Raw genomic sequence first — 23,867 nt, forward strand, 5'->3', positions numbered from 1 at the left:
AAGTTAATATTGTTATTTGGGAGTGGGGAGTGTTGTATTTTCCCCCAAATGTCCCTAAATTCTGTATAGGGAAGTTTTAAATATTTGATGTCTTACTGTGTTTTAATTTGTTAGAAGCCGCCCAGGGTAATCCCAGTCAGATGGGTGGCATAAACATAATAATAATAATAATAATAATAATAATAATAATAATAAGTCTTAATCTTACATCTTTTACTCCTGTTCAGTAACAGGGTTTATGCTATGCTACTATTTTAGTTTTCCTGGACCCTGACCAATAGTATTTGTGATCTGTTGGCAGACCACAATAAGTTAAAAAGATGGTCTACCTTCCCAGGTTGGGCTACAAATTTAATAAAGCTTCCACAACCCCTGGTGTGATGTGCTAGCCATGCAGAGAGAAATTAGGAGTGCCTACCAGTTATATTAAAGGAGAGCGTGGTCTGTGTGGCATAAGTGGTTGAGCTGAACAGTCTTGCAGTCTGTATCTGCATAAACGCTTGGGCACATGTAGAGAGAGACAGTGTAACACGGAAACAAGCCTATCGAAAAAGAAATGGCAAGTTTACCAGTAATATGTGATCCAGCGATTAGGCTGTATGAACGCTACACACATCGGTTTTGTATCATTTTGCCTGTCCTCACTGCTCAGAAATCCTGGGAAATTGAATTCTGAGGTACAAAGAATCCTCTTTCAGAAGTCCCTAGCATCTCTTCACAAAACAACAATGCCCAGAGTTTCAGGGAAAGGATTTGATGGTGAATCACTTTGCTACGTGGGCATGACCCTAGTGAGTCAATTCCTATCTGCTTAATTTTGGTAATGGATCTGTATTAGGTGCATCCTCTCTGATCTCCTTTAGATTGGTGCTTAATGTGTAAGTTTAGTTCAGTTGAATTTGATTGAAAAAGCAGGGGCATTTTATCCCAAGAATAATATCGAGCAATTCAGTGTAGTGCAAACAAAGCATTTAGTACAGTGGTGCACAAACTTATTTCAAAGAGGGCCAGATTTGATGAAGTGAAGGGCCATAAGGGCCGACCAAAGTTGTTAACCTTTTTTAAGGATTGAAGTTGTTGAACTTTTTTAGGATTTTACCTCAGAGTTGTTGAGCTTTTTGTAGGATTGAAGATTGAGGTTGGGGGGGGCAGATTAAACCAACTGGCGGCCTGAATTAGGCACCCGAAACAGACTTTGGGCATGCCTGATTTAGTATGTACAGTGGTACGTCTGGTTATGTGCTTAATTCGTTCCAGAGGCCCGTTCCGGAGGTCCATTCTTAACCTGAAACTGTTCTTAACCTGAAGCACCACTTTAGCTAATGGGGCCTCCTGCTGCTGCTGTGCCGCCACTGCACAATTTCTGTTCTCATCCTGAAGCAAAGTTCTTAATGTAATATTTCTGGGTCTGTAACCTGAAGCGTATGTAACCCGAGGTACCACTGTATGTACGAAGTGTTTGATGGTAATGAATTCTAGACATTTTGGGCCCTAAAAAAAAGGATGGGCTATTCCACAAAGGGTCATATTAATCAAAATGTTTATTCGGCTTTACGCCCATCATGAAACACAACACAACAAAACAAATCAAAACAAATCAAATCAAATAAAACAGCGGACTCGTACAAGCCACAAGTAGTATAAGCGGACTCGAACAAGCCCACAAAGGGTCTAGCTAAACTCTAGAATTCTCTACCGCAAGATGTAGTAGTGTTCACCAACTTGAGTGGGTTTATTCAAAGAGTATTAGACAAATTCATGGAGCACAGGGCTATCCATAGCTATGCTGACATTCTACCTCTACTGCCGGAGGCCAGTATGCCTCTGAATACCTGCTGCTGGGGAACACAAATGAGGAAAGCACTGCCAGGCTTGGTTCCTTTTTGTTCCCTTGGTTGGTCACAGTGAGAACAGGATGCTAGACTAGATGGGCCTTTGTCCTGGTCCAGCAGGGCTTATTTCCATATGAGAGAGTCAGAAATTGAGACTGTGGTGTGTGTTTTGGCAGCAGCAAGATGACTGGTGCCCAGCTTGAGATTCTGCCACTCCCCCCACATACAGAACTTTCTCTGCCTTTCTACAGAACTACAACACCCCTCTTTAGATGAAACAAGTGCTGTTTGAATGCAGAAAGGCGTCAAAGGTAAAGAGATGGCTATAAATCATTGGTGATCTAGGCAGGTATGCGCAGGAACAAACAAGGAGGGGTTCTTGATACAATTCATAACCATATCACTGATCAAACTAAGCAGATGGACTTTGGAACCGGGATTAAGCTCAAACAGGTTGTGGAAAGGGAAGTCTCTTGGATGCTAGCAATGGTGATTGGGTTGAGGTTCTGCCAGTCAAATGACCTACAGTATGTTTCAATGTAAAAAGGAAAAGATTAGCCACTGAGGCCACACTTGGCATTTCCAGGAGCCCCAGAGTGCTTGGCTGTTGGACAGATCTATGTAAGTAGCTACGTCTAGGAGACTCTTCACCACTTTCTCCTTTGAAATCTCTGTTAAATGGTGTTGGCAGACTGAACTGAACAAGTTTGATGTTGTAGGAGTATGCACAGCTAAATTCTGGGTGTGATAGGCTACAAATAAAGAAAAGGGTGCCTTAAGAGGCAAATAATTTCACCCAGAGGCAGAGACCTACCATGATGTGAATTTTCTGCTTAAGCTTGGAGAGAAAGGAGGAGAGGGAGAGAGAAAGAGAGAGAGCGCAGACCTGTGGACTCAGTGCTCTTCAGGCAAGTTTCACTGGAATTAGGAACCAGGCAAGTCTGGGTGTGACCGCAGCCCCCAATGAGTTCACCAGGGCTTCTTCTAAAAAATTTCGGAAGCAGTTTTGTGCCTGTAAATGCAGTGTTGCCAGATGCTGGCCTGTCACTTCAGATCACTGAGTCTCTCTAGTCCTCCGTTGTGCGTAAGCAAGAGACATGTTTCCCTTCAAGGCGCCAAGTGTGGAATGGATGCTGTCGAGCTGCAGAGGTGGAAACAGTTCATTTTCCAACTTCCACAATAGCTGGGTCTACCTCTGCTGTTGGAGGCAGTATGCAGGGAATTGCCAAGGATTAAGAGAGCGCTGTTGCGTTCATGTCCTGCATGTGGGTTTCCTCCAGGCATCTGGTTGGCCACTGTGAGAACAAGAGAGCCAGGGTGGTATAGCAGCAGAGTGTTGGACCAGGACTGAGGAGACCTGGGTTCAAATTCCTGCTTTCAGCCATGAAGCTCACTGGGTGACCTTGGGCCTAGTTATCTCTCTCAGCCTAACCTACCTCACAGCAGAGGCCCCAGCTCATGAGTGAGATGGGGGGGGGGGGTCCAACGTTACGCGCAATTGATGATCCAGTTCAAAAATCATGCAGTAATTGTTTCTGAGCTGGTGGCTGTCGGAAGCGGGTGCCAGGAGCAGGTCAGCAATAAATCACACAGCATCAATGAAGTTAACCCTTTATTCAATAAAGCACGGTCAGCTCAGGAGGCCAGGCCTAATGAGCACAGCCACTCATCCCAGCAGATATTGCCTCTATGAGGCAGTTGTGAGGACTGCCTTTCTACAGTTGCCTCCCCCCGGTCCTTCCCAAGCGATCTGAGACTCTGTCACTGTATCTGTCTTTGCTCCTCCCTCTTCATACCTTTTCTGGTTCTGGGACACCAGGGGAGAGGGGAGCTGGTCACAGGAGGAGGGGTGACACCCCAGCTGCTTCAATGGCCTGCCTCATCTCTGTCTCTTGGCCCCCCTCCTCTCCTGCCTCCGCTTCTGCCACTGATACTGAACTGCTCTCTGCCACAGACTCTTCCTGCTCACTAAGCCCTGTTACCTCTTCAGCTTCTGACACCTCCTCCCACTCTTCTCCCTGTCAACTCATTGTTGTCCCACCACCACTCCCTGGGCTCTGAGCCTTCTTCCTTTGGGGTTTACCCAGCCGGGGCCTTCCACCACTCCTCTGCAACCAGCCATCCCACGACAGTGGCCTTCAGCCAGCCCATCAGTATCATCTGACTTTGGTGATGGTTTGGGTTCCTCCAGAATTTCCACACATCTTGAGCCTAATCCAAATGGCTGTCAAATCAAAACTGATGAAGTGTTACAGAGAGAGCTGCCCATCTAATGACCCTCCGTTAGACAGCAACGCCCTAACCACATCACACTTTTGGTCTCAAAGACATGAACTTGTTGGTTAAACCTTGAAGAGCAAAGTGACAGACTCTGCTGGGTAAAGTAGACAGGATTCCCCATCTTAAGTCCACTGCTATTGAATTGGCGCCAGATCCAGAGCTTCCAAACAAAAAACAGCAACAGCAAGCCTTCCAAAGCAGCAGGCAATCTGGGGAAGAATTTTGCATTCCAAAAATCATGTATTGGTTTGAAGAGAAATTTGGGGGCTTCTAATCCCCTGGAGGGGGCGCGGGTGGCGCTGTGGGTTAAAGCCTCAGCGCCTAGGACTTGCCGATCGAAAGGTTGGCGGTTCGAATCCCTGCAGCGGGGTGCGCTCCCGTCGCTCGGTCCCAGCGCCTGCCAACCTAGCAGTTCGAAATCACCCTCGGGTGCAAGTAGATAAATAGGGACCGCTTACCAGCGGGAAGGTAAATGGCGTTCCGTGTGCTGTGCTGGCTCGCCAGATGCAGCTTGTCACGCTGGCCACGTGACCCGGAAGTGTCTGCGGACAGCGCTGGCTCCCGGCCTATATAGTGAGATGAGCGCACAACCCCAGAGTCTGGCAAGACTGGCCCATACGGGCAGGGGTACCTTTACCTTTAATCCCCTGGAGACCGAACTATACAGTATATGGCACTTACTTCCTAGGAGATCTCCTCCCCAAAGACACCCTGTGAACTCCAGCAAAAGACTGGCATGGTGTGGGAAAGACCTTAATCCCTTTCCTCTGAAAATACCTCTCCCCCCCCCAGAAAAATCCCTTCCCCAAATGACTCCCCCTCATTCCTCAAGCTTCCTCCGATCACCCCTTGGAGGATGGGAAGGACTTTTGCTTCTTTATGTAGCTATGCAAACTCCCTCCCTCCAAGGTTTGAAGAGCAAACTTACTGGCAGTGCTCCGCATAAGTCCAGCTCAGTGATCCTTCACAGTTCCAGGAATGCAAAACTGATGTCACCTGCCGTGCTCCTCTTTAATTTTAAAGGCAGCTGAGGAGCGGAATCTGTTTTGTCAAGGCTGGAGGCAGGCAGCAGCTAACTGCCTGGTTAAATTGTCGAGAAAACAACCCAAAAGTACTTAGGAAGTTTAACTGTGTAGCTTTTACGCTACAAAGCTTTGGAGGGGGAAGCTTTTAATCCACCTCTTCTGGGAGGGACCTTCCAAGCTTTTCGACTAGGAACCAATCAGACCCGGTTTCCTTTCCCGTTGTGGCTGCTGCAGGGAAAGAGCTAACCGGGAAGTCTCTGAAACTCAACATCAACTCGGCAAGGACGAAAGGTACAAAACTGGCAATAAGTTGGTCTTTCAGAGTGGCAGCACCCACACTTTGAAGTGCTCCCTGGCTTCCCTGTACTCTTTTCAGTGCCTGCTGAAAATATTTCTGTTTAGGCAAACCTACCCAGACATGTGCTGGCGTGTGTTTTGAACTGGCTTTTAGCCTACAGATTGAATTACAGTAATTGTTGGATGTTTAAAATAGTTGTTTTTAACTGAATTTTGTTTTTTACTGATGATTTGATTGTCTTATTCTTTCTGCCAACTGCTTTGGCGCTTCATTATAATCAACCAGTATATAAACCTCATGTAAAAGGTAAAGGTAAAGGTACCCCTGCCCATACGGGCCAGTCTTGACAGACTCTGGGGTTGTGCGCCCATCTCACTCTAGAGGCCGGGGGCCAGCGCTGTCCGGAGACACTTCCGGGTCACGTGGCCAGCGTGACAAGCTGCATCTGGCGAGCCAGCGCAGCACACGGAAACGCCGTTTACCTTCCCGCCAGTAAGCGGTCCCTATTTATCTACTTGCACCTGGGGGTGCTTTCGAACTGCTAGGTTGGCAGGCGCTGGGACCGAACAACGGGAGCGCACCCCGCCGCGGGGATTCGAACCGCCGACCTTTCGATCGGCAAGCCCTAGGCACTGAGGCTTTTACCCACAGCGCCACCTGCGTCCCAAAAGACTGGTAGCGACGACGAATATAGCAGCAGCACAACTTGGATTATATAGATATGGATGGAGACTTCACGAAGTTTATTGCTGGTGCAAGCATAACAAAGGCCCCAGCGAGGCCTCATGTAGTACCATCTAACCTCATGTAGTACCATCTAAATCTAAGTGGTCTGTCTCAAGAGGTTCCTGCTAAACCCCAAATGAGTGTCCACTCTCTGCTTGGGCAAGGAATTTTAGGGTGTTTCAAACTCACACCTGAGCCTTCTTCCCCGCCCATTCAATTTACATTTTTCTGAACCTATAACATTTTAAGTTTATGGGGGAGGGGGGATGCACAATATATGATCTGGCCATTTGTCCGCTGCAGAGCCTCTGCCTACCTAGATGCAACAGAGAGTGATTCTTCTGTGAGATGTTAAATTTTAAAGTGCCCCAAGACACAGGCTGCAAACACACTGTGGGATGTAACATAAGCAGGCAAGTACAACACTTCCTGTTTGCCCTGAGCAGACACAGAGGGGGATGTTACTGCAGCCAGGAGGACTTCCTGTCACACCTGGGCTGGAGCATCCTGCGTGTGACCAGGTAGATGGGCGTGACTCTGTGAGACCCTGGGAAAGGGCTGCTCACACAGCCATCTTCCCTTTCTCTCTTTTGCTGCCTTCTTCCGATACTGATGTGTTTAGCTGTCTGCTGGCTCTCAGCCAGCAGGACATGGGCTTATATCCCTACATGGTTTCTGTAACTTCAAGCAAAGCCTGCCTTCAGGGAACCTACTGTGAACTGAATGTAAGTAAACTTCTTGTTATACTTTTAAAAGAAGACTGTTGTGTCTTTATTCTTTTTAGGAAGGGTAGGAGAGGAATTTACCAGGATCAAACCCAATCTGGACAATCCAGACTGGATTGCTTAAGTAAAGAGATTCAAACAAATCTACCAAGTAGTTTCCTGCAACATACAGAGGAATGTACTCTGCTACTGACTCACAAGTGTGAGTGAAGAAGGATAATATTTAATCAATATATCCTCTCCTACTATCCATGACATTCCCACACACACCACACATTTAAAGCACTTACCCACCCAAAAAAGAAAACTGGGAACTGTAGTTTACCCCTCAAAGAGCTATAATACCCAGCACCCTGGTGGATGGAAAGGTAGGGAAAGGCCAAGATGGGGAAGAAGTTGTGGAGGGGGCAGAGCTATCTGGGAGAAGCTGTGGGTCCAATGGGGATACACAGGGACCGTGACTGTATCCTCCTCTCTTCCTGCCTTCGATTTTCTCTGGCAGGGCTCTTGCGCCTTTTGGCATGCAGAAATTAAAAAGGTGAAGAAGCCCTTCTGAGGAAACCCACCTCAAGCTGTGTTGTGCATGCCTGTTGTTGTTAAAGGCTCAGGAGTCCTGATGTATATAACAAAGAGAGAGATGGCAACCGTAACCTGAACGCATACGGTGGCAACCATGGAAGGTCTCTTCCCTAAAAGACTTTGTTGTTGTTTAGTCGTGTCCGACTCTTCGTGACCCCATGGACCAGAGCACGCCAGGCACTCCTGTCTTCCACTGCCTCCCGCAGTTTGGTCAAACTCATGCTGGTAGCTTCATCTCTGTCCAACCATCTCGTCCTCTGTCGCCCCCTTCTCCTTGTGCCCTCCATCTTTCCCAACATCAGGGTCTTTTCCAGGGAGTCTTCTCATGAGGTGGCCAAAGTATTGGAGCCTCAGCTTCAGGATCTGTCCTTCCAGTGAGCACTCAGGGCTGATTTCCTTAAGAATGGCAGCGACGCATAATAATGCAATGCGCTGTATTTTCCTTGTGTCTTGTTTCCCCAGCAGAGAGCAATGCCTACAGGACAAGGGAAAGATGCCCAACCAGAGGGGCGCCCCGAGCTGGGCGAAGTGGACGGGATTCCCCTGGCAAAGGCTACTTGTCAGGAATGGAGCCGGATCCAGAGCTTCCAGGCGAAGCCAGACGACCTGCTCATTTGTACATATCCCAAAGCAGGTAATTATCCAGGGACAAAGCTGCATCTAGTTTGGGAGTTGCCGAAGCACAAAACTCAAGATGAGTCCAGCGAGAGTCCTATATTGCCTTCAGAAAGACGGTTCAGCTAGGTCAGTCATGGGCAAACTCGGCCCTCCAGATCTTTTTGGGACTACAATTCCCATCATCCCTGACCACTGGTCCTGTTAGCTAGGGATGATGGGAGTTGTAGTCCCAAAACATCTGGCGGGCCGAGTTTGCCTGTGTCTGTGCCAGGTAGACGATTATTACATTCAGCTCTGTGGGTGGTGATCATTCCATGCATTAATGTTTGTTCTTTTTATTTTCAGAGCACATACAGGGCTCAGAATCTCTAGGTTCATCCTTTGTGTGTTTATTATTAAAGGTAAAGGTAAAGGTACCCCTGCCCATACGGGCCAGTCTTGCCAGACTCTAGGGTTGTGCGCTCATCTCACTCTATAGGCCGGGAGCCAGTGCTGTCCGCAGACACTTCCGGGTCACGTGGCCAGCGTGACATCGCTGCTCTGGCAAGCCAGGGCAGCACACGGAACACCGTTTACCTTCCCGCTAGAAAGCGGTCCCTATTTATCTACTTGCTCCCGAAGGTGCTTTCGAACTGCTAGGTTGGCAGGCGCTGGGACCGAACGACAGGAGCGCACCCCACCGCAGAGATTCGAACCGCCGACCTTTCGATCGGCAAATCCTAGGTGCTGAGGCTTTAACCCACAGTGCCACCTGCGTCCCTTGTGTTTATTATTATTATTATTAAAAAAACCAAGTTCCTAGTCCTAGTGAGTTTGAATGCTGTGCTTAAAACCATGTGTGCAGAGAGGGCTTTAAAGGTCTCTGTATCTCCCTTTCTTACAGCTAGCAGAAGCAGTATGAAGTGTGCAAAGTTGGCACATAGTGGTAAATATGCAAAATCTATTCAGGATGCAGAATAATTAGCTTGCTGTGCTACTGATTACTGTAAACTTTCTGGGCACAGATCCACAACACAACTTTGCACCTGCTAGTTCATAGTGATAGATGGAAAGCAATATGCATTAGTGGCTGGAGTCACACGGGTGCTGAGCTGTATACAGCATGCAGAAGAGCCCTGTAAGCAAAAGGGGATTTAATTTTTAAATAGCAGACAGGGCAAGAGAGCTGAGGTCCTGGGCAAAAGACTGGGCCTGAATATATGAGTGCTGATTTTCCTGCTCTCTCTCTTTGTGCATTATGCCAGGTACCACCTGGATACAAGAGATAGTGGATATGATCCAACAAGAAGGCGACCTGGAGAAATGCCAGCGGGCCCCTGTGCATCATCGCCACCCATTCATTGAGTGGGCACGGCCACCCCAGCCCTCAGGTGACAAATACAGCACCATCCATATTCCTGTGGTGCCCAACCCAATCTCTGGGGGGGGGGGGGGAGACTGCTTTTACTCACTTTCCTTGGAATGAAGGTCCCTGGAGACTGTGGCATCTTTAGGAAATATGGCTTTACTTGCACAGATGTGCAACCTGAGCATAGGCTCACAGAAGGAACATTCCAGCAGATCTTGGCCTCCCCTTTAGGTTTCCAGGGAGCCTCTGTCCCTGTCTTTCTCTAGCTTCAAGGCCAGACAAAACTCACCCCAGATTAGCCCCCCCGGCCTCCCCACCCCCCGCTTTCTAGAATGAAATGATATCCAACCAGGTGAGATGGGGAAAGGACCACTCTTCTCCTCCAGAAGCATCTCCAGTTGTTTCCATGGCAACACACCTGGTCTTCGCCAACTTCTAGGCATCTGCAGATAGAATGCTTAACAGACTTGGCCAGGGCCCTTATTTTGAAAAAGAGACCATTCTGACCAGTTCAGCAGGTTCCCTCTTGTAAAAGGCTGCCATGTTGTAGATACAAAACCACAGGCTTGGCTGGAACCCATAGGGTTCCTCCAAACCAACCCTTCAATCCTATAACATTATAAAATGGGTTTCTCAGCATAACTACCTTCCCCAGGTCTCCCGGAAAGGCCAATCATGTAACTTGATTTGGATTTTGAAATGGATTACTTTTTCGCTGTGTTTTGCCCTCCGAATTGGGACAGGATGATCTCCCACCCCTGTTTTGCCACTAATGCCTCACTCTTCTTTGAGCAGGGGTTGATCAAGCGAATGCAATGCCTTCTCCACGGACTCTGAAAACCCATCTCCCCGTTCAGTTGCTCCCTCGGTCCTTTTGGGAGCAGAACTGCAAGGTAAGGGATGGGAAAGGGGGCCTCACACTTTGGGAGGAGACACCCTTTTGCTTCATTCTGAGAGGTGGATCCTAGGGCTAAACTAGGTGCCACGCTAATTTCGGGAAGGCAATCAGCATGTATGCTTTTAAAAATATAAAAATATCAATAACAGCTGTGAGATACCCTAAGCAGGACTCCTTCTTCCCCCCTCCATTGCAATGTTGCAAGAAAAATGTCTTTCTGATGCAAATAGCTTTGCAGAGACAATATTCCTTGGGATTCAGACCATGGTGAAGAGCTAATCTCTCCCTTTCCATTCCCTGTGGTTCCAGCACCCTCAGCACCTGCTCTTTACATTTTTTAAAAATGTGCATATTAATTGCATTTGCATAATTAATTTCAACATCTGTGGCCCTCCAGATGTTGTTGAACTACAACTCCCATTATCCCTGATGGTTGGCTACATTGGCTGGGGCTGATAGAAGTTGGAATCTGACATCTTGGAGGGGCACAGGTTTCCCATTCCCAAATTTGGACCTTAGGCAGCTCTCTACCGCTTGGCTTGTAAACCAGATTCAACCCAACTGCCAGAGCAGCTACTTCCCATTTCCAGATGTTTGTCCACCATTCCTCCTCTGCCCAGTCCCTGACAGCAGTTAAAATAGATTGAAGTGCTTTTTGCAGTTTGGAAAGTGATGGGGACATACACTGCAAAGTTTGGGGTGAATGAATGATCAGCGGGGAAATGTATCACCACCATGCAAACGAAACAGGATGGGTGCCATTGTTGTATAACCTCCCTGCAAACAAATCAGAACAAATGCTCTGGGAAGACCGTAATGTGGGTGCTTCCAGATGACCTGTTCATATATTGACCATTCATCCTGATTAGTTTTGCGGCGAGCTTAGCAGACATAGATTTAGTGAGCATTCATCCTGACTTGTTGTGGGGAGGTTAGATGACATTGCATCAAAGCCAGAGCTAGCCCACACTTTCCAGTACATTTCCTCTTCACTTTCCTTATTGCAAAAAATCCAGTAGTTGAGGGGGTGCAAGTTTGTGATGCAAGACTGATTGTGGCTGAAGCAGCCCATTGCATTTTGAGGACTTTTATTTGCTGCTGTGTCCAGCTGAGAAGTCTGGGGTTGTATTCAGGAAAGGTACAATGCATCCCTGAGTTGTTGGGCGAGTTGTAGGGAGCTGGTTTAAGTCTATGGAAAGTGTGTTGCCTCCAAGACAACTATAATCATGCAACCTGAATATTTCTTTACACGACTGTCATTATTTTTGGGTGGCATTAGGTTTGGAAGCACCCCTTGTCTAATGTCTGTATAAACTTTTTGCAAACAAAACGAAGGAGAGAAAGATGCTGAAAAGAGGATACTCAGGTGAGCTAGAGAAGTCCTAGGTCCCTCATCTTGGAGCTTCCTGGAGAAAAAGCTTGTTAATAACTGAATCTCCTAGTTAAATGCATTAATGTCTCCCATTTGTCTTCCCCATTCAGTTCCTTTACGTGGCAAGGAATGCCAAGGACTGCATGGTGTCCTATTTCCATTTCCAAAGGATGAGCAAGGTGGTACCTGCCCCCGGAACATGGCAGGAATATTTTGAGACTTTCATGGCAGGCAAAGGTGAGTTAAAAGCAATGCACCCTTCCCTCCTAATCTTTTTGATTCTAGCAATCACAACACTTTGCGTGTGTGAGAAAGTTACAATAAGGAAAAGGTCAGATGCAGTTGGTGACAGTGTTTATAAATTGCATTTGGTGGTGATGGTAGCAGCAATAGCATTGTGGTTTTTTGCTCCTGCTGGGGGATTTGTCACTGTGCTCCTCATCGCGCCCACTCTGTGTCTTCCAGTGGGCTGGGGCCCGTGGTACGATCACGTCAAAGGCTGGTGGAAGGCAAAAGACACGCACCGTGTGCTCTACCTCTTCTATGAAGACATAAAAAGGGTGAGCAGATCAGGAAGGCGGTGGGGCCTTCTGGACAGCATCCCTTGCGGAGAACAGACTCTGGAAATAGTGCAGGGATGATGTGGAGTGAATCTACATAGGGGAGAAAGTGTGAAAAAGCCTGTCCCATCTGCCACACCCAGAATGAATTGCTGGTGAGACCCAGAATGAATTGCTGGTGATGGCGGCTCTGCCGTCGCCTCTCCCTCATCTCTTGCCAAAAGGGAGCAGGAAGAGGCTGCTAGTAAGCTGGGGGTGGGACAGCTCCACAAACATATTTGCCTGCCTATCCTTGGTCTTGTTTCTCCACCTTCATCTGCCGTTTCATAAGCTTTCAACAGATCCTGTGTTGTGTCTCCAACCCTGGTTTCCAATTTTGTCTACTTACCTCCTCCTCCTTGTTCTATGTTAGTGATACCAGGCCTGATCCTGCAGACACTGCTCACATGTCCCAGGTACCCTTTGACACTACAGCAGCCTTCACCGTGGCCTATAACCAGGGGGGACGGGAGGACTCAAGGTTGAGGGGGACTGCATTTGAGGGAGGACAAGAATACAGTGACCACAGCAATAAGCCCTGCCAACAAGGAATAAAACCTGTTAATGTGGTTTCCTTCTGGCTTTTACACTATTATGAGAAAGGTCTCCATGTTGGCCAGTTTGAAAAAATGGGCAGATTGTGGAAGATTTACAAGCAGATCTGTCTGCTTGGGACACCAAAGCACTTCTCCTAAATGTTCTTGTTCTCAGCACCACCCTGCCCCTTCCCGGCGTCCTTTCTCTCAGGCCAAACCCTGCTGCACTTTCTCCATCTCCACACAGGACCCAAAGCGTGAGATCCAGAAGGTGATGCAATTCATAGGGAAGCAACTGGATGAGGCGACCGTGGACAAGATTGTCCGCCACACTTCCTTCGAAGTCATGAAAGACAACCCCATGGCCAACCGGGCTGGCGTCCCCATCTCGGTCATGGACCTGTCCATTTCCCCATTCATGAGGAAAGGTATGGCTTCCCCCTCAACATCTTCATTTTGGACGGTGCCAACTATGCTCAACAGGCAGAACGTTGAAGTCCCACAAGTCACGCCGCTGGAAGGAAACGGGCATTGTCTTAGAGGGCCCTCCAGACTGGTGTTTTAATGTTCATTGGCGGTGGGTTTATTAATTGTTCTGCGATGCTACCCCATGTTTGCTTTCTGGAAGGGTATATAGTGAGGCAAAACTGGAACAAAAATGAACCAGAACATTTGTGGTCTAAAAAGTTGCAGGATTTCAGTTGTGGAAAATGAAGCAGTGTGACCACTCCAAAATGTTTGTGGGCGCACACAGCATTGAAAGTGGTATCTCATGTGACAACAAATCATGATGAAAATACAGTGGTACCTCGGGTTAAGTACTTAATTCGTTCCGGAGGTCCATTCTTAACCTGAAGCACCACTTTAGCTAATGGGGCCTCCTGCCGCCGCCCCGCCGCCAGAGCACAATTTCTGTTTTCATTCTGAGGCAAAGTTCTTAACCTGAGGCACTATTTCTGGGTTAGCGGAGTCTCTAACGTGAAGCGTATGTAACCTGAAGCATACGTAACCTGAGGTACCACTGTACAAGAAGGATATCTAAGTCTCCAACCTATATAGACTCTTTCTTCGAACATCCCCCCACACCCTTGCAAAATCTCTCATTGAGGGATTACTGCTACATCCTAATGACATTGAGCGCTGTGAATGTACCCACCCTGGTAATTTATGGGGCATAATAGCAGACAGTGCCACGGAAAACCTCTACCCATTACGCTGAGTGGATTGTGTGTGTTTCTTTTATAGGGACAGTTGGGGACTGGAAGAATCACTTCACGGTGGCTCAGAACGAGCGGTTCAATGAAGACTACCAAAGAAAGATGGCTGATACTACCCTGACATTCACCATGGAGCTCTGAGAGCCAAAAGTCCAATGTCAGAATCCCTTAAGAGGATTCCCTGAAAAGTGAAGGCTCACCTCAGCCAATGTCCTCAGGGGGGGTTGCCTTTTCCAGCAGTACTAATAAAGAAAAAGAGTTTTATAATTTCATAGGCTGTATGTTTGGATGCTTGATTCCATGTGGGTGGGGACACTGCTTTCTGCTTGGTGGCATTTCCTGATGCACACTGTGGCATTTGCTTTCTGGTGCAGAACCTGGTGCTTCTGCGAGGCCCCTAAAAACTCCAGCTTTCACTGAGAGAGGTGGGAGAAGTCTAGGGCACTTCTAGCCTGTGACTATTTTCAGGTGAGATTCAGCTTTAATTGCACAGCCTGGATTTGCTGGCATGACTGAATCTTACTTGAAAATTGGATCATTTGATATGGAATGACCCCTCTTGTAAAACAAACCCAATTCCTCAAAAGATCCAATTTCTTGTGGTGATGGGGAAATGCCCCAGAAAGTGAGAGATAACCACTTGCTAGCCTCACAATCCATCTAACCTCCTCACAAACAAATATGGGTGAGAGCTCATTCAATACCCAGTGTTGGCTAACCTGTCTTCAAACAAACCAGGATGAATGGCTGATAAACAGATCTGGAAGCTAAGCTAGTCTCTTCACAACTGAAGAGACAAGTTCTTATGAATGTGAGCACAGCATTTCTGATTGTGCTGTTGTTATTTTGGTGGATTCAATCGGTAAAGCTGTGCAATTAAAGTTGCTTTGCAACTCTTGCACAACAAACGCACTCTCCCCACCAAAAATCTCAGACTTTTTCTGATAAGCAAAATGTTTGTGATCAAGAGAGGGGAAATGCAATGGAAAGAGGGGGACAGCATTTGCTTGATGCAACATCCTGTAACTGCCCCACAGTCAAGTCAGAGTTGTTATAAGAATTCTAAGGTCCTAAATATAAAATAAATGTTCATAAATGTACAAGGCAAACACAGTTTTAAGTATATAAACCACGTGTCTGAAATTGTACAGGAGAGCAATCCTGAAGTCATTTTGACTCTCCCAAATTGACCTCAAATATTTCTATGCAAGGAGGAAGTAAATGGGAAAAGCTTTCCAATTGTCTTTTGCTTACCTGTCTTAAGGGCATATTTGTGCAGGAATAGGGTGATCCTGTGACCTGGTTTCAGGAAAGTATTTACCATCACAAAAGAATGGCAAGGCTGCCCAGGTAAAGCAATCAGTGACCATTAACAGATATCCTGGCAAACAGGATTTCTGCTGTAGACCACCGCCTTCTGTGATGTATGTATGATGTTTTGGGGGGTGGTCTTGAGCTAGAGGGTGGGCAATTTTAAAAGTCTATATAAGGGCTTGCGCACCATTGTTTGGGGTTCCTCCTGCATGTGGTGAGTGAGGACCCTGTTGCAACACTTTAATAAAGGTCAGGCTTACTAGCTGCTTTGCTTCTCAATATTCTCTGGTTGGCCTCTTGTTATTTTCTCCTACCAATAGGGAACCCACTTAAGGACTCTATATGGGCTCTTGGATGCCCCATAAGGGAAAAAGAGCAGGTTTTTTCTATAACAGAGGGAATGCTCAATAAAAAGCCGAGATCCTCTACCCTCCCCACACAATTTGTGCGAACAAAACGCTCAATCAACAGGATATCTGAAAATGGCCTGGCTTAAGAGTGCGAACGCGGCTTCAGATGGCCAGGTGGCAGGAGTCTTTTGGCAGATCCTGATTCCACCCAGTTACCTGCTGCATCTCCTGCCCACCAACAACTCCCGAGACCTTCCTTGCTGTTTCATGATTATACAAAGGGATGAGGCAGGGGCCACGCAGAGCCCTGAGGCCTGACACTGGCGCCAAATCCTGCTCAGCCTCTTCTGGATTCGGAGATGTCACCAGGCCTGCTTTCAAGCCGATTTTGTGCAGTGTGTAAACATGTTTAGAAGAAAGGAACCCAATCAAACTTGAGGTTAGCCTGGCATGCCCAGTATCTGGTTGTGCACCACTCTGTTGGGACCCCACTATACCCAGTCACTTTCACAGGTCTGCCCTGAATCCCGGAAGACTAAACTAGAACAAGCCAATACAGAAACCAGAAAATTCTTTACTATGCACTTGCCACACCAGGCAATATTATCACGATAGTGTCTTGTCCAAGCACCTGTGCCGGGGTTTCATTTCAGTGCTAGGTACTTCAGGAGTCGCTTTCCTTAGCCTCCAACTCCCCATACCCCGACGGCTGTTCCCCAGGGGCTTCGTCCGATGTGTTGCTTCTCCTGACAGCTGCGTCTTGGCAGTCATCCAGGCAAAGATTCCTCTCCCTGTCCTCCTTCTCCTTGGCCCACCTCTGTAGCACTCCTTGTGGCCAGTTGAGTTGAGAATAGTACGGTTCAGCTGGGGGGGCAGAAGACCTCAGACACTGACAGTGGACATCTGCTCTTAACTCGGCCAGTGCTCTCAGGGGATGGCGGAGCCTCATCAGGCCCTGTGGTTCTTGGCTACTTTTGTCTGGCTCCTTCCCAAGTCTCCTGGCTGTGTCTTTTGGGTGGACCTGAGCCAGCTCCCTGGGATCTGCGCCTCTGGATGGGAGCTGATCAGAACGTAATGATTGTTCAGGCCGGAAAGAGGCGGAATCCATCATGCAACAGGAGAGGAGGCAGCCTTGGTTATCAAGGTGTGGAATTGGTTATCGGCTATTCTTTTGTACAAGGATTGCGTCCACCACAATGGCTGAGGGCAACCTCCACAACTTGGCACTGGCACACACAGCTGGTGGAAAGTTTCTGGGGGGGAAATTAGGAAAATTAGAACCAGGTTACCTAAATGATCGCCTTCTACTATATCAGGGATGGGGAACCTCAGGCCCTCCTGCCCCCAGGCTGCCCTCCCTCCTGGACCCCTCACTGACCCTCCACCACCCCTTCCTCAGTGGCTTTTGCCAGGCTGGAATTGTATCCTTCGACTGCAATGATCGTTCTTGCTTGCATGAATGAAGGGCTGTGCTTGTGTATGGACCACTGGTTTTCATGTTGCTGGAATGCAGCTTACAGTCAGTGCCGGATTTACATATAAGCTAAACAAGCTATAGCTTAGGGCCCCACTCTCTTGGGGGGACCCAAAAAATTTAAAGGGAAAAAAAACTGGATGCACATTTCCAAAATAGAAGATGAAAAACAAATAAAATAAAATCTACATACAGCAAATGGCTTTAGATACCTATTAGGTCCATAAATTACCATATAGTATGTTTCTGAGCACAATTCAAAGTGTTGATGCTGACCTTTAAAGCCCTAAACGGCCTCGGACCAGTATACCTGAAGGCGCGTCTCTACCCCCATCGTTCTGCCTGGACACTGAGGTCCAGTCCCAAGGGCCTTCTGGTGGTTCCCTCGCTGAGAGAAGCCAAGTTACAGGGAACCAGGCAGAGGGCCTTCTCGGTAGTGGCACCCACGCTGTTGAATGCCTTCCCACCAGATGTCAAAGAGAAAAACAACTACCAGACTTTTAGAAGACATCTGAGGGCAGCCCTGTTTAGGGAAGCTTTTAATGTTTAATAGACTATTGTATTTTAATATTGTTGGAAGCCGCCCAGAGAGGCTGGGGGAACCCAGCCAGATGGGCGGGGTATAAATAAATTATTATTATGATTATAGCATACATTAAACACAAAATACAGCGGCAATTTGTTGCTGACATATAATAGGGCCCCATTACCTTCAGTAGCTTAGGGCCTCATCAAACCTAAATCTGGCCCTGCTCACAGTATACATGTGAAAATGGTATCCACTGAAGTACTTTTTGCTTCTCTGACTCCACTCACTTCCTGCATCTGGCTCCTCCCATCATTGCTAAGTGCCCTAAGGTCACCTGCATGGTGAGATTCCCCACCCTTCCTCTATATGCATTCGGCAGATCCCTGAGATTGTCAGAGGAGGCCTTGCTGATGGTGCCTGAGCTGTGCAAGGCCAGCTGGTGCTAACATTCCCTCTGGAACACTCTCCCACCTAGGACTGGGGAAGCACCGACTGTTGGGGGCGTCTGACTTTTACTAAAAACTATATTGTTTGCTCAGGCTTTCCCAGATGAATAGCACAGATCCTACTGCCCAATACCACTTGTTGATATCTGTAACATTGGTGGTGGTTGCATTTTTAATTGTTTAAATGTATTTTTGTAAGCTATTTTTGCCAAAAACCAGTATTTTTCTGTGCATAAGTTGCCCCCATATATAAGACGCCCCCTATTTTTAGGCACTTTAATTTAAGAAAATAGGGGGGGAGATTGCCCCATGTATAAGATGACCCATAGTTTTTCGCATAATTTTAAAGTAAAAAAACCTAGTCTTATACACGGAAAAGTATGGTATATTTGTCAAAACTGCATACAAAAAATGTGTTTATTAAGATAAATTCACACTAAAATGTGAGGGTTTTTTTTTTCTTCAACACACAAATTTCAGCAGAAATGTGGAAAACTGAATTTCTGGTTATAAAAATGAGAAAAGGAGAGAACCGCAACTGACATGGCTCACCTACTCCTGTAAGGGGTTAAGGAAAAGGGATGGTCTGCCAATTCTCGCATAAGAGGCCAGGAACACAGAGGGTGTTGGTGCCAAGTGTTTTTGTAAAAGGTTAACATAATAAATAAAAAATGCAATAAATAAATATTACACTGAGAGTAAATAAAAATAAAGAGGGAAAGGATTTGCTGAACCAATAAATTGAACTGGAATACGAAAAAGGGAGGTGTGAGGAGGTCTGGGAAACAAGCAAATGAAAGATAAGATACGGAAAGATTGAATTGTTTTTAACTGTTTTTATTTTGTATTTTCTCTTTTTCTTTTTTCTTTTTGTAATACTTTGAAAACTTTAATAAATATCTTTTAAAAAAAGAAAAGAAAAAAAGAGAGTAATTACAAAAGGGAAATAAATTACCACAGAAGTGGTATTTACTATTTTACTGGGAGTGGTATTTTACTATTTTACTATCAGAGGCATTTACTATTTTACCGGGAGTAACTGTTTCTTGGTGAGGAGTTAGTATAACCTAAGTTGAAGTAATGATATTTTCCTTCCTTCCCACAACATAAGTTCAAAATGGATCAAATTCAATTTATTTATACCCTGCCCATCTGGCTGGGTTTCCCCAGCCACTCTGGGCAGCTTCCAACAAAGATTAAAAATACATTAAAACATCAGTCATTAAAAACTTCCCCAAAGAGGGCTGCCTTCAGATGTCTTCTCAACGTCAGATACTTGTTTATTTCCTTGACATCTGATGGGAGGACGTTCCACAGGGCGGGTGTCACTACTGAGAAGGCCCTCTGCCTGGTTCCCTGTAACTTGGCTTCTCGCAGTGAGGGAACTGCCAGAAGGCCCTCGGCGCTGGACCTCAGTGTCAGGGCAGAACGATGGGGGTGGAGATACTCCTTCAGGTATACTGGACTGATGCCATTTAGGGCTTTAAAGGTCAACACCAACACTTAAAGAGATGCCATGGCTGAAAGGAGGTTGAGAGTGTAAGAGAGATGGGAAGCAAATGTAACCAGGGGAGCCTAATTCATGCCTTATCAGGAAACAGGACAGACAAAACAATGGTTTTACGCATTCACTGTTTTCTGCCTTCCTGAACTGGGAACAAATCACCATAATTGTACATCGGTCTTGCTTCCTTCGGCACACTGGTCCCAAACGAAACTGGTTCCTATGTGAACATACATACCTATGTTAAATGATTTGCAAGAGCAAGATCCCTAGCATCCCAGATTGCCTTCACATCCAGTTGCCTCCACATCCAGAAAACACCTGTGGTGGTTTTGAAAGCTTTTCTTACCAAATTGAAGGGTGGGGACAGCTGCTAGGACTTAGTACTCCTTTGTTGCCATGACAACTAAAAGTCCCTTTGCTGGTTGCCATGACAATGGAGTTCCCATGGGGATGAAGGTTCCTTCCCTCAAGACAAACCAGATCTGATCACCAGAAGGTTGGAAGCACCTAGCAATATCGCAGGTAACTTTTGCCTGATGGCTAAGAATTTTCTAGTCACAATAGCATTTTCACATTTTGCTCTGTTGCTAACTCCTTTTTAAACTAATTCAACTTTCTGTGTCGCTCTCTTGGCTGTTTGAAAGACGCTTTCCAAAAAAAATGCTATTGGTGTTCCTTAATCTTTTCAGGTAGATTCTTACTTTAAATTCTTAATATTTTTTTAATACTTTATATTTTCATGTTACTGTGAGGCAAATCTGGTAATGAATGCTAAATGAATTACCCTGCGCTACCAAACCTTGGCTGCTGTGAAGTTCTTCTCCTTTGCACAGGTCCATCAATCTCATTAAGTTAAAACCATACTCAATACCTAGATATACCATTAAATCAACCCGCACCAATTATTATTAACCGACAACACAAATGATATGCCTTTCAATATTTTCAGGTTAAGCATTATCTTGAGGGAGAAATTGCAACAAAATCAACATCCCTTTTATAACAAATCTTTCTGGAACCTGGTTTAAGAAGAACTCTCTCAAGAACATGTTAAGAGCACCCCTAAACATTTTTTTTAGAAAAAAAAGCACTGGTCATGTCCACAGAATATGATTTGGGAGAGTCAAAATGGCTTCAGGATTGCTCTCCTGTACTATTTCAGACATGTGGTTTATATACTTATGTGTTTGCCTTGCACAAAAAACTGTAACATCGGTGTATTTTATTTTCACTTTTGAAATGCCTGTTAAGAGGTGAAACCAAATTTCAAAGGTGGTTTGCCACCTTCAGGAACAGAAACCCAGTGTCTGGAATAGAAGCATAATTGGCAAATATTTCTCCTAACACTGCATTTCCTCGCTGGAAAGAAGCTTTCTGTTCATTTCTGCCTGACCAAGTCGTTAATTTCTTATTAATTACTGCACAATACGTGGGGCGGGGCTGGGGGAGAGAAAAAGTTCCTGCGTTTGGGGCAGATTCATTTCGTCTGACTCATGCCATCGCCATGCAAGGCGAAGAAGCCATGCTCTCTGTCTGAGCCACTGACCTAATTTCCACGGTTACCATGCCAACACCCGAAGGCCATTCAAAAGCCGACAGGCCGGGCCTCTAAACTAGATCGAACCGGTTTCAAGGACGCAGACAGAGAGAAAGCGGCGGTTCAGCGGAAGGAACCATTTCGCAGCGGTAGAATGGGGGGGGGGGGTGAGGCGGAAAGGAAGCCGACTTCAACTCTGAATCTTTTGCGAGTGTTCTACTGTACAAGTTTTCTAATGTCAAAAGGGAGCGAAGAGAGATGACAGATTTTGCAACAGAGAAATCAGATTTTTGATGAGTAAAACTGCTGATGATAATAAAAATTTAAAAATGATAATATTTAGGAAAAATTTGCAATAGCATAAATGTCACTGGTAATATTTTGTTTTTTTAAATCATAGAATTGTAGAGTTGGAAGGATCTAGTCCAGCCGCCTGCAATCCAGGAATCTCAACTGAAGCATCCATGACAAATATAGCTAACCCAACTCATAAACAGCTGTTTAGGAGGTCCAACAGCTTGGTAGATTTATGCGACCATTCCCTAGTAAGATCATACAAGACATTCATGGTGCATGAGGACATCTGAGGCTTCTAGCCAGAATTTCTGCATTCTCTGCACCATGCCCATGAGGCGGACTGAGACAGCTGCCTTGGGTGGCAAATTCCAAGGGGTAGTGTCATGGACGAGAAGTGTGGAGAAGCAGTTCTGGCAGACCCTCCAAGTGTCCCTATTTTCCAGGGACGTCCCTGATTTAGAGAAGCTGTCCTGACTTCGGATTAGATCCCGGAATGTCCTGCTTTTCCTTGTTGTTGTTGTTTAGTTGTTTAGTCGTGTCCGACTCTTCGTGACCCCATGGACCAGAGCATGCCAGGCACTCCTGTCTTCCACTGCCTCCCGCAGTTTGGTCAAACTCATGTTTGTAGCTTCGAGAACACTGTCCAACCATCTCGTCCTCTGTTGTCCCCTTCTCCTTGTGCCCTCCATCTTTCCCAACACCAGGGTCTTTTCCAGGGAGTCTTCTCTTCTCCTGAGGTGGCCAAAGTATTGGAGCCTCAGCTTCACGATCTGTCCTTCCAGTGAGCACTCAGGGCTGATTTCCTTAAGAATTTTCCTTAGGATGTCCCTATTTTCATTGGAGAAATGTTGGAGGGCATGGAATTATCCAAGCCCTGAGCCGTCTGAAGGCAATCCTGTATGGGGAAGGTTTTTTAAAAAATGTTTAATGTTTTATTATATATGTTGGAAGCTGCCCAGTGTCGCTGGGGCAACCCAGTAAGATGTGTGTTGTATAAATAGTAAAATTATCATTATGGAATGAGACATTCCTATTTCCATCGGAGAAATGTCGGAGGATATGGTATGGCGGCAAGATCTCACAAGAGCCTGCAAAATCATGTGTGACCTCAGCTAGCAAGGCTTCTGCGGGGGCAGCAAATGGTGAGGGGTGTGGATGCTGGGAAGCACTTTCCTGTTTCACCTCAGGCAGCAAAATGGGATGGGCCACCCTTGGTCTCTGAATACCAGTTGCTATTGCGCCCAGGTCCTGCTTGTGGACTTCACATGGGCATCTGGTTAGCCACTGCAAGACCAGTGAGACTAGGCAGGCCTTTGGCCTGATATAACAGGCTCTTATTTTGCCAAGGACCAGCTGCCATAGCACCAGTGGCCTCCAGCAAACAGGGACTGGATGCACCAAACTCAGCGGACGCTCCCAGTGGGCTCCCAGAAGGGAGGGACCTACACTGGTCGCTTGACCTGGGTGAGCCTGAAGGAGCCTGAAATATACTCGGAGTCGAGAGCGGATTTAATGCTCTTTATTCAGCTCATAGTGGTGAGGAGGAATGGAAGTTCCCCCACAAAACCTGCTTTATATACAGTATTCACACAATGGGCTGCACGTGATTGGCTAATTCCGGGATTCTCCTGTAGGCCAATCAGGTTGTGGATTCACTTCCACCTGGAGCTGGATTGGGTGGCTCCTGAGGACCAATCATACTGCTGCATTGTTCTAGGACCAATCAGACTGCTGGATTTTGGATCCTATTCAACTCAGTACATAACAGAGCCCATCATCCAAGGACTTGGGTGAGTGCGGGGAGGGGGCTGTGATGCTTCATGCAGTGCAACTCACAGTCACAGAAGGCAGGAATGGCCAAAAACTTGGTGGATTTAAAAGAGGACTGGACAAATTTATGGAGGAGACAGCTATTGATGTCTGCTAGCTATGATGGCTCTGCTCTGCCTCGCTCAGAGGCAGAGATGCTTCTGAATAATACCAGTTGCTGAAAATCGCAGGAGGGGAGTTGCTCTTGTGCTCTAATCCTGCTTGTCAGTTTCCCAAAAGAGGCATCTGGCTGCCCACGGTGCGAACAGGATGCTGGTCTTGATGGGCCTGATCCTGAAAGCTCTTCTTATGTTGTTAGGTTATTATGGGAGAGAATGGTGGCCTCACACCAGGGTCTGGTGGTGGCAGGGAGCCATTGCATAATTTGTTCTCAGATCCATTTGAAATCTCTAGGCCGAGCCCTTCAGCATATGAAGTGATAAGAAAGCCGGTGGTGCCTCCATGCATGTGCAGAATGTCTCTCCCACCCCCTCCAAGTGACCACAATGAGCCACCACATATCTGAGATCTGGAAGAAAGGCTTTTGGGTC

The 23,867-nt window shown here is 46.6% G+C and overlaps 1 protein-coding gene across 6 annotated transcripts; it reads left to right on the plus strand.

The window, feature by feature from the left end:
- Positions 1 to 204: 204 nt before the first annotated feature.
- LOC114583254 (sulfotransferase 1C2-like) lies at positions 205 to 14,325 on the plus strand. 6 transcript variants are annotated; one of them, XM_077917951.1, is made up of 9 exons: positions 205 to 791; positions 2,009 to 2,143; positions 7,928 to 8,099; positions 9,328 to 9,453; positions 10,227 to 10,324; positions 11,812 to 11,938; positions 12,167 to 12,261; positions 13,084 to 13,264; positions 14,082 to 14,325. In XM_077917951.1, the coding sequence occupies exons 2-9, from the start codon at positions 2,105 to 2,107 to the stop codon at positions 14,192 to 14,194; spliced, it is 951 nt and encodes a 316-aa protein (XP_077774077.1). In that variant the 5' UTR covers positions 205 to 791; positions 2,009 to 2,104; the 3' UTR covers positions 14,195 to 14,325. The 6 variants fall into 6 exon arrangements, with proteins under 6 accessions (XP_077774077.1, XP_077774078.1, XP_077774080.1 ...); XM_077917952.1 differs by having other exon boundaries at positions 7,931 to 8,099; XM_077917954.1 differs by lacking the exons at positions 205 to 791; positions 2,009 to 2,143 and adding an exon at positions 5,139 to 5,428 and having other exon boundaries at positions 7,931 to 8,099.
- Positions 14,326 to 23,867: the final 9,542 nt, after the last annotated feature.

The sequence above is a fragment of the Podarcis muralis genome, chromosome 13 (genome assembly GCF_964188315.1).
Source record: "Podarcis muralis chromosome 13, rPodMur119.hap1.1, whole genome shotgun sequence".
NCBI classification, from domain to species: domain Eukaryota; kingdom Metazoa; phylum Chordata; class Lepidosauria; order Squamata; family Lacertidae; genus Podarcis; species Podarcis muralis.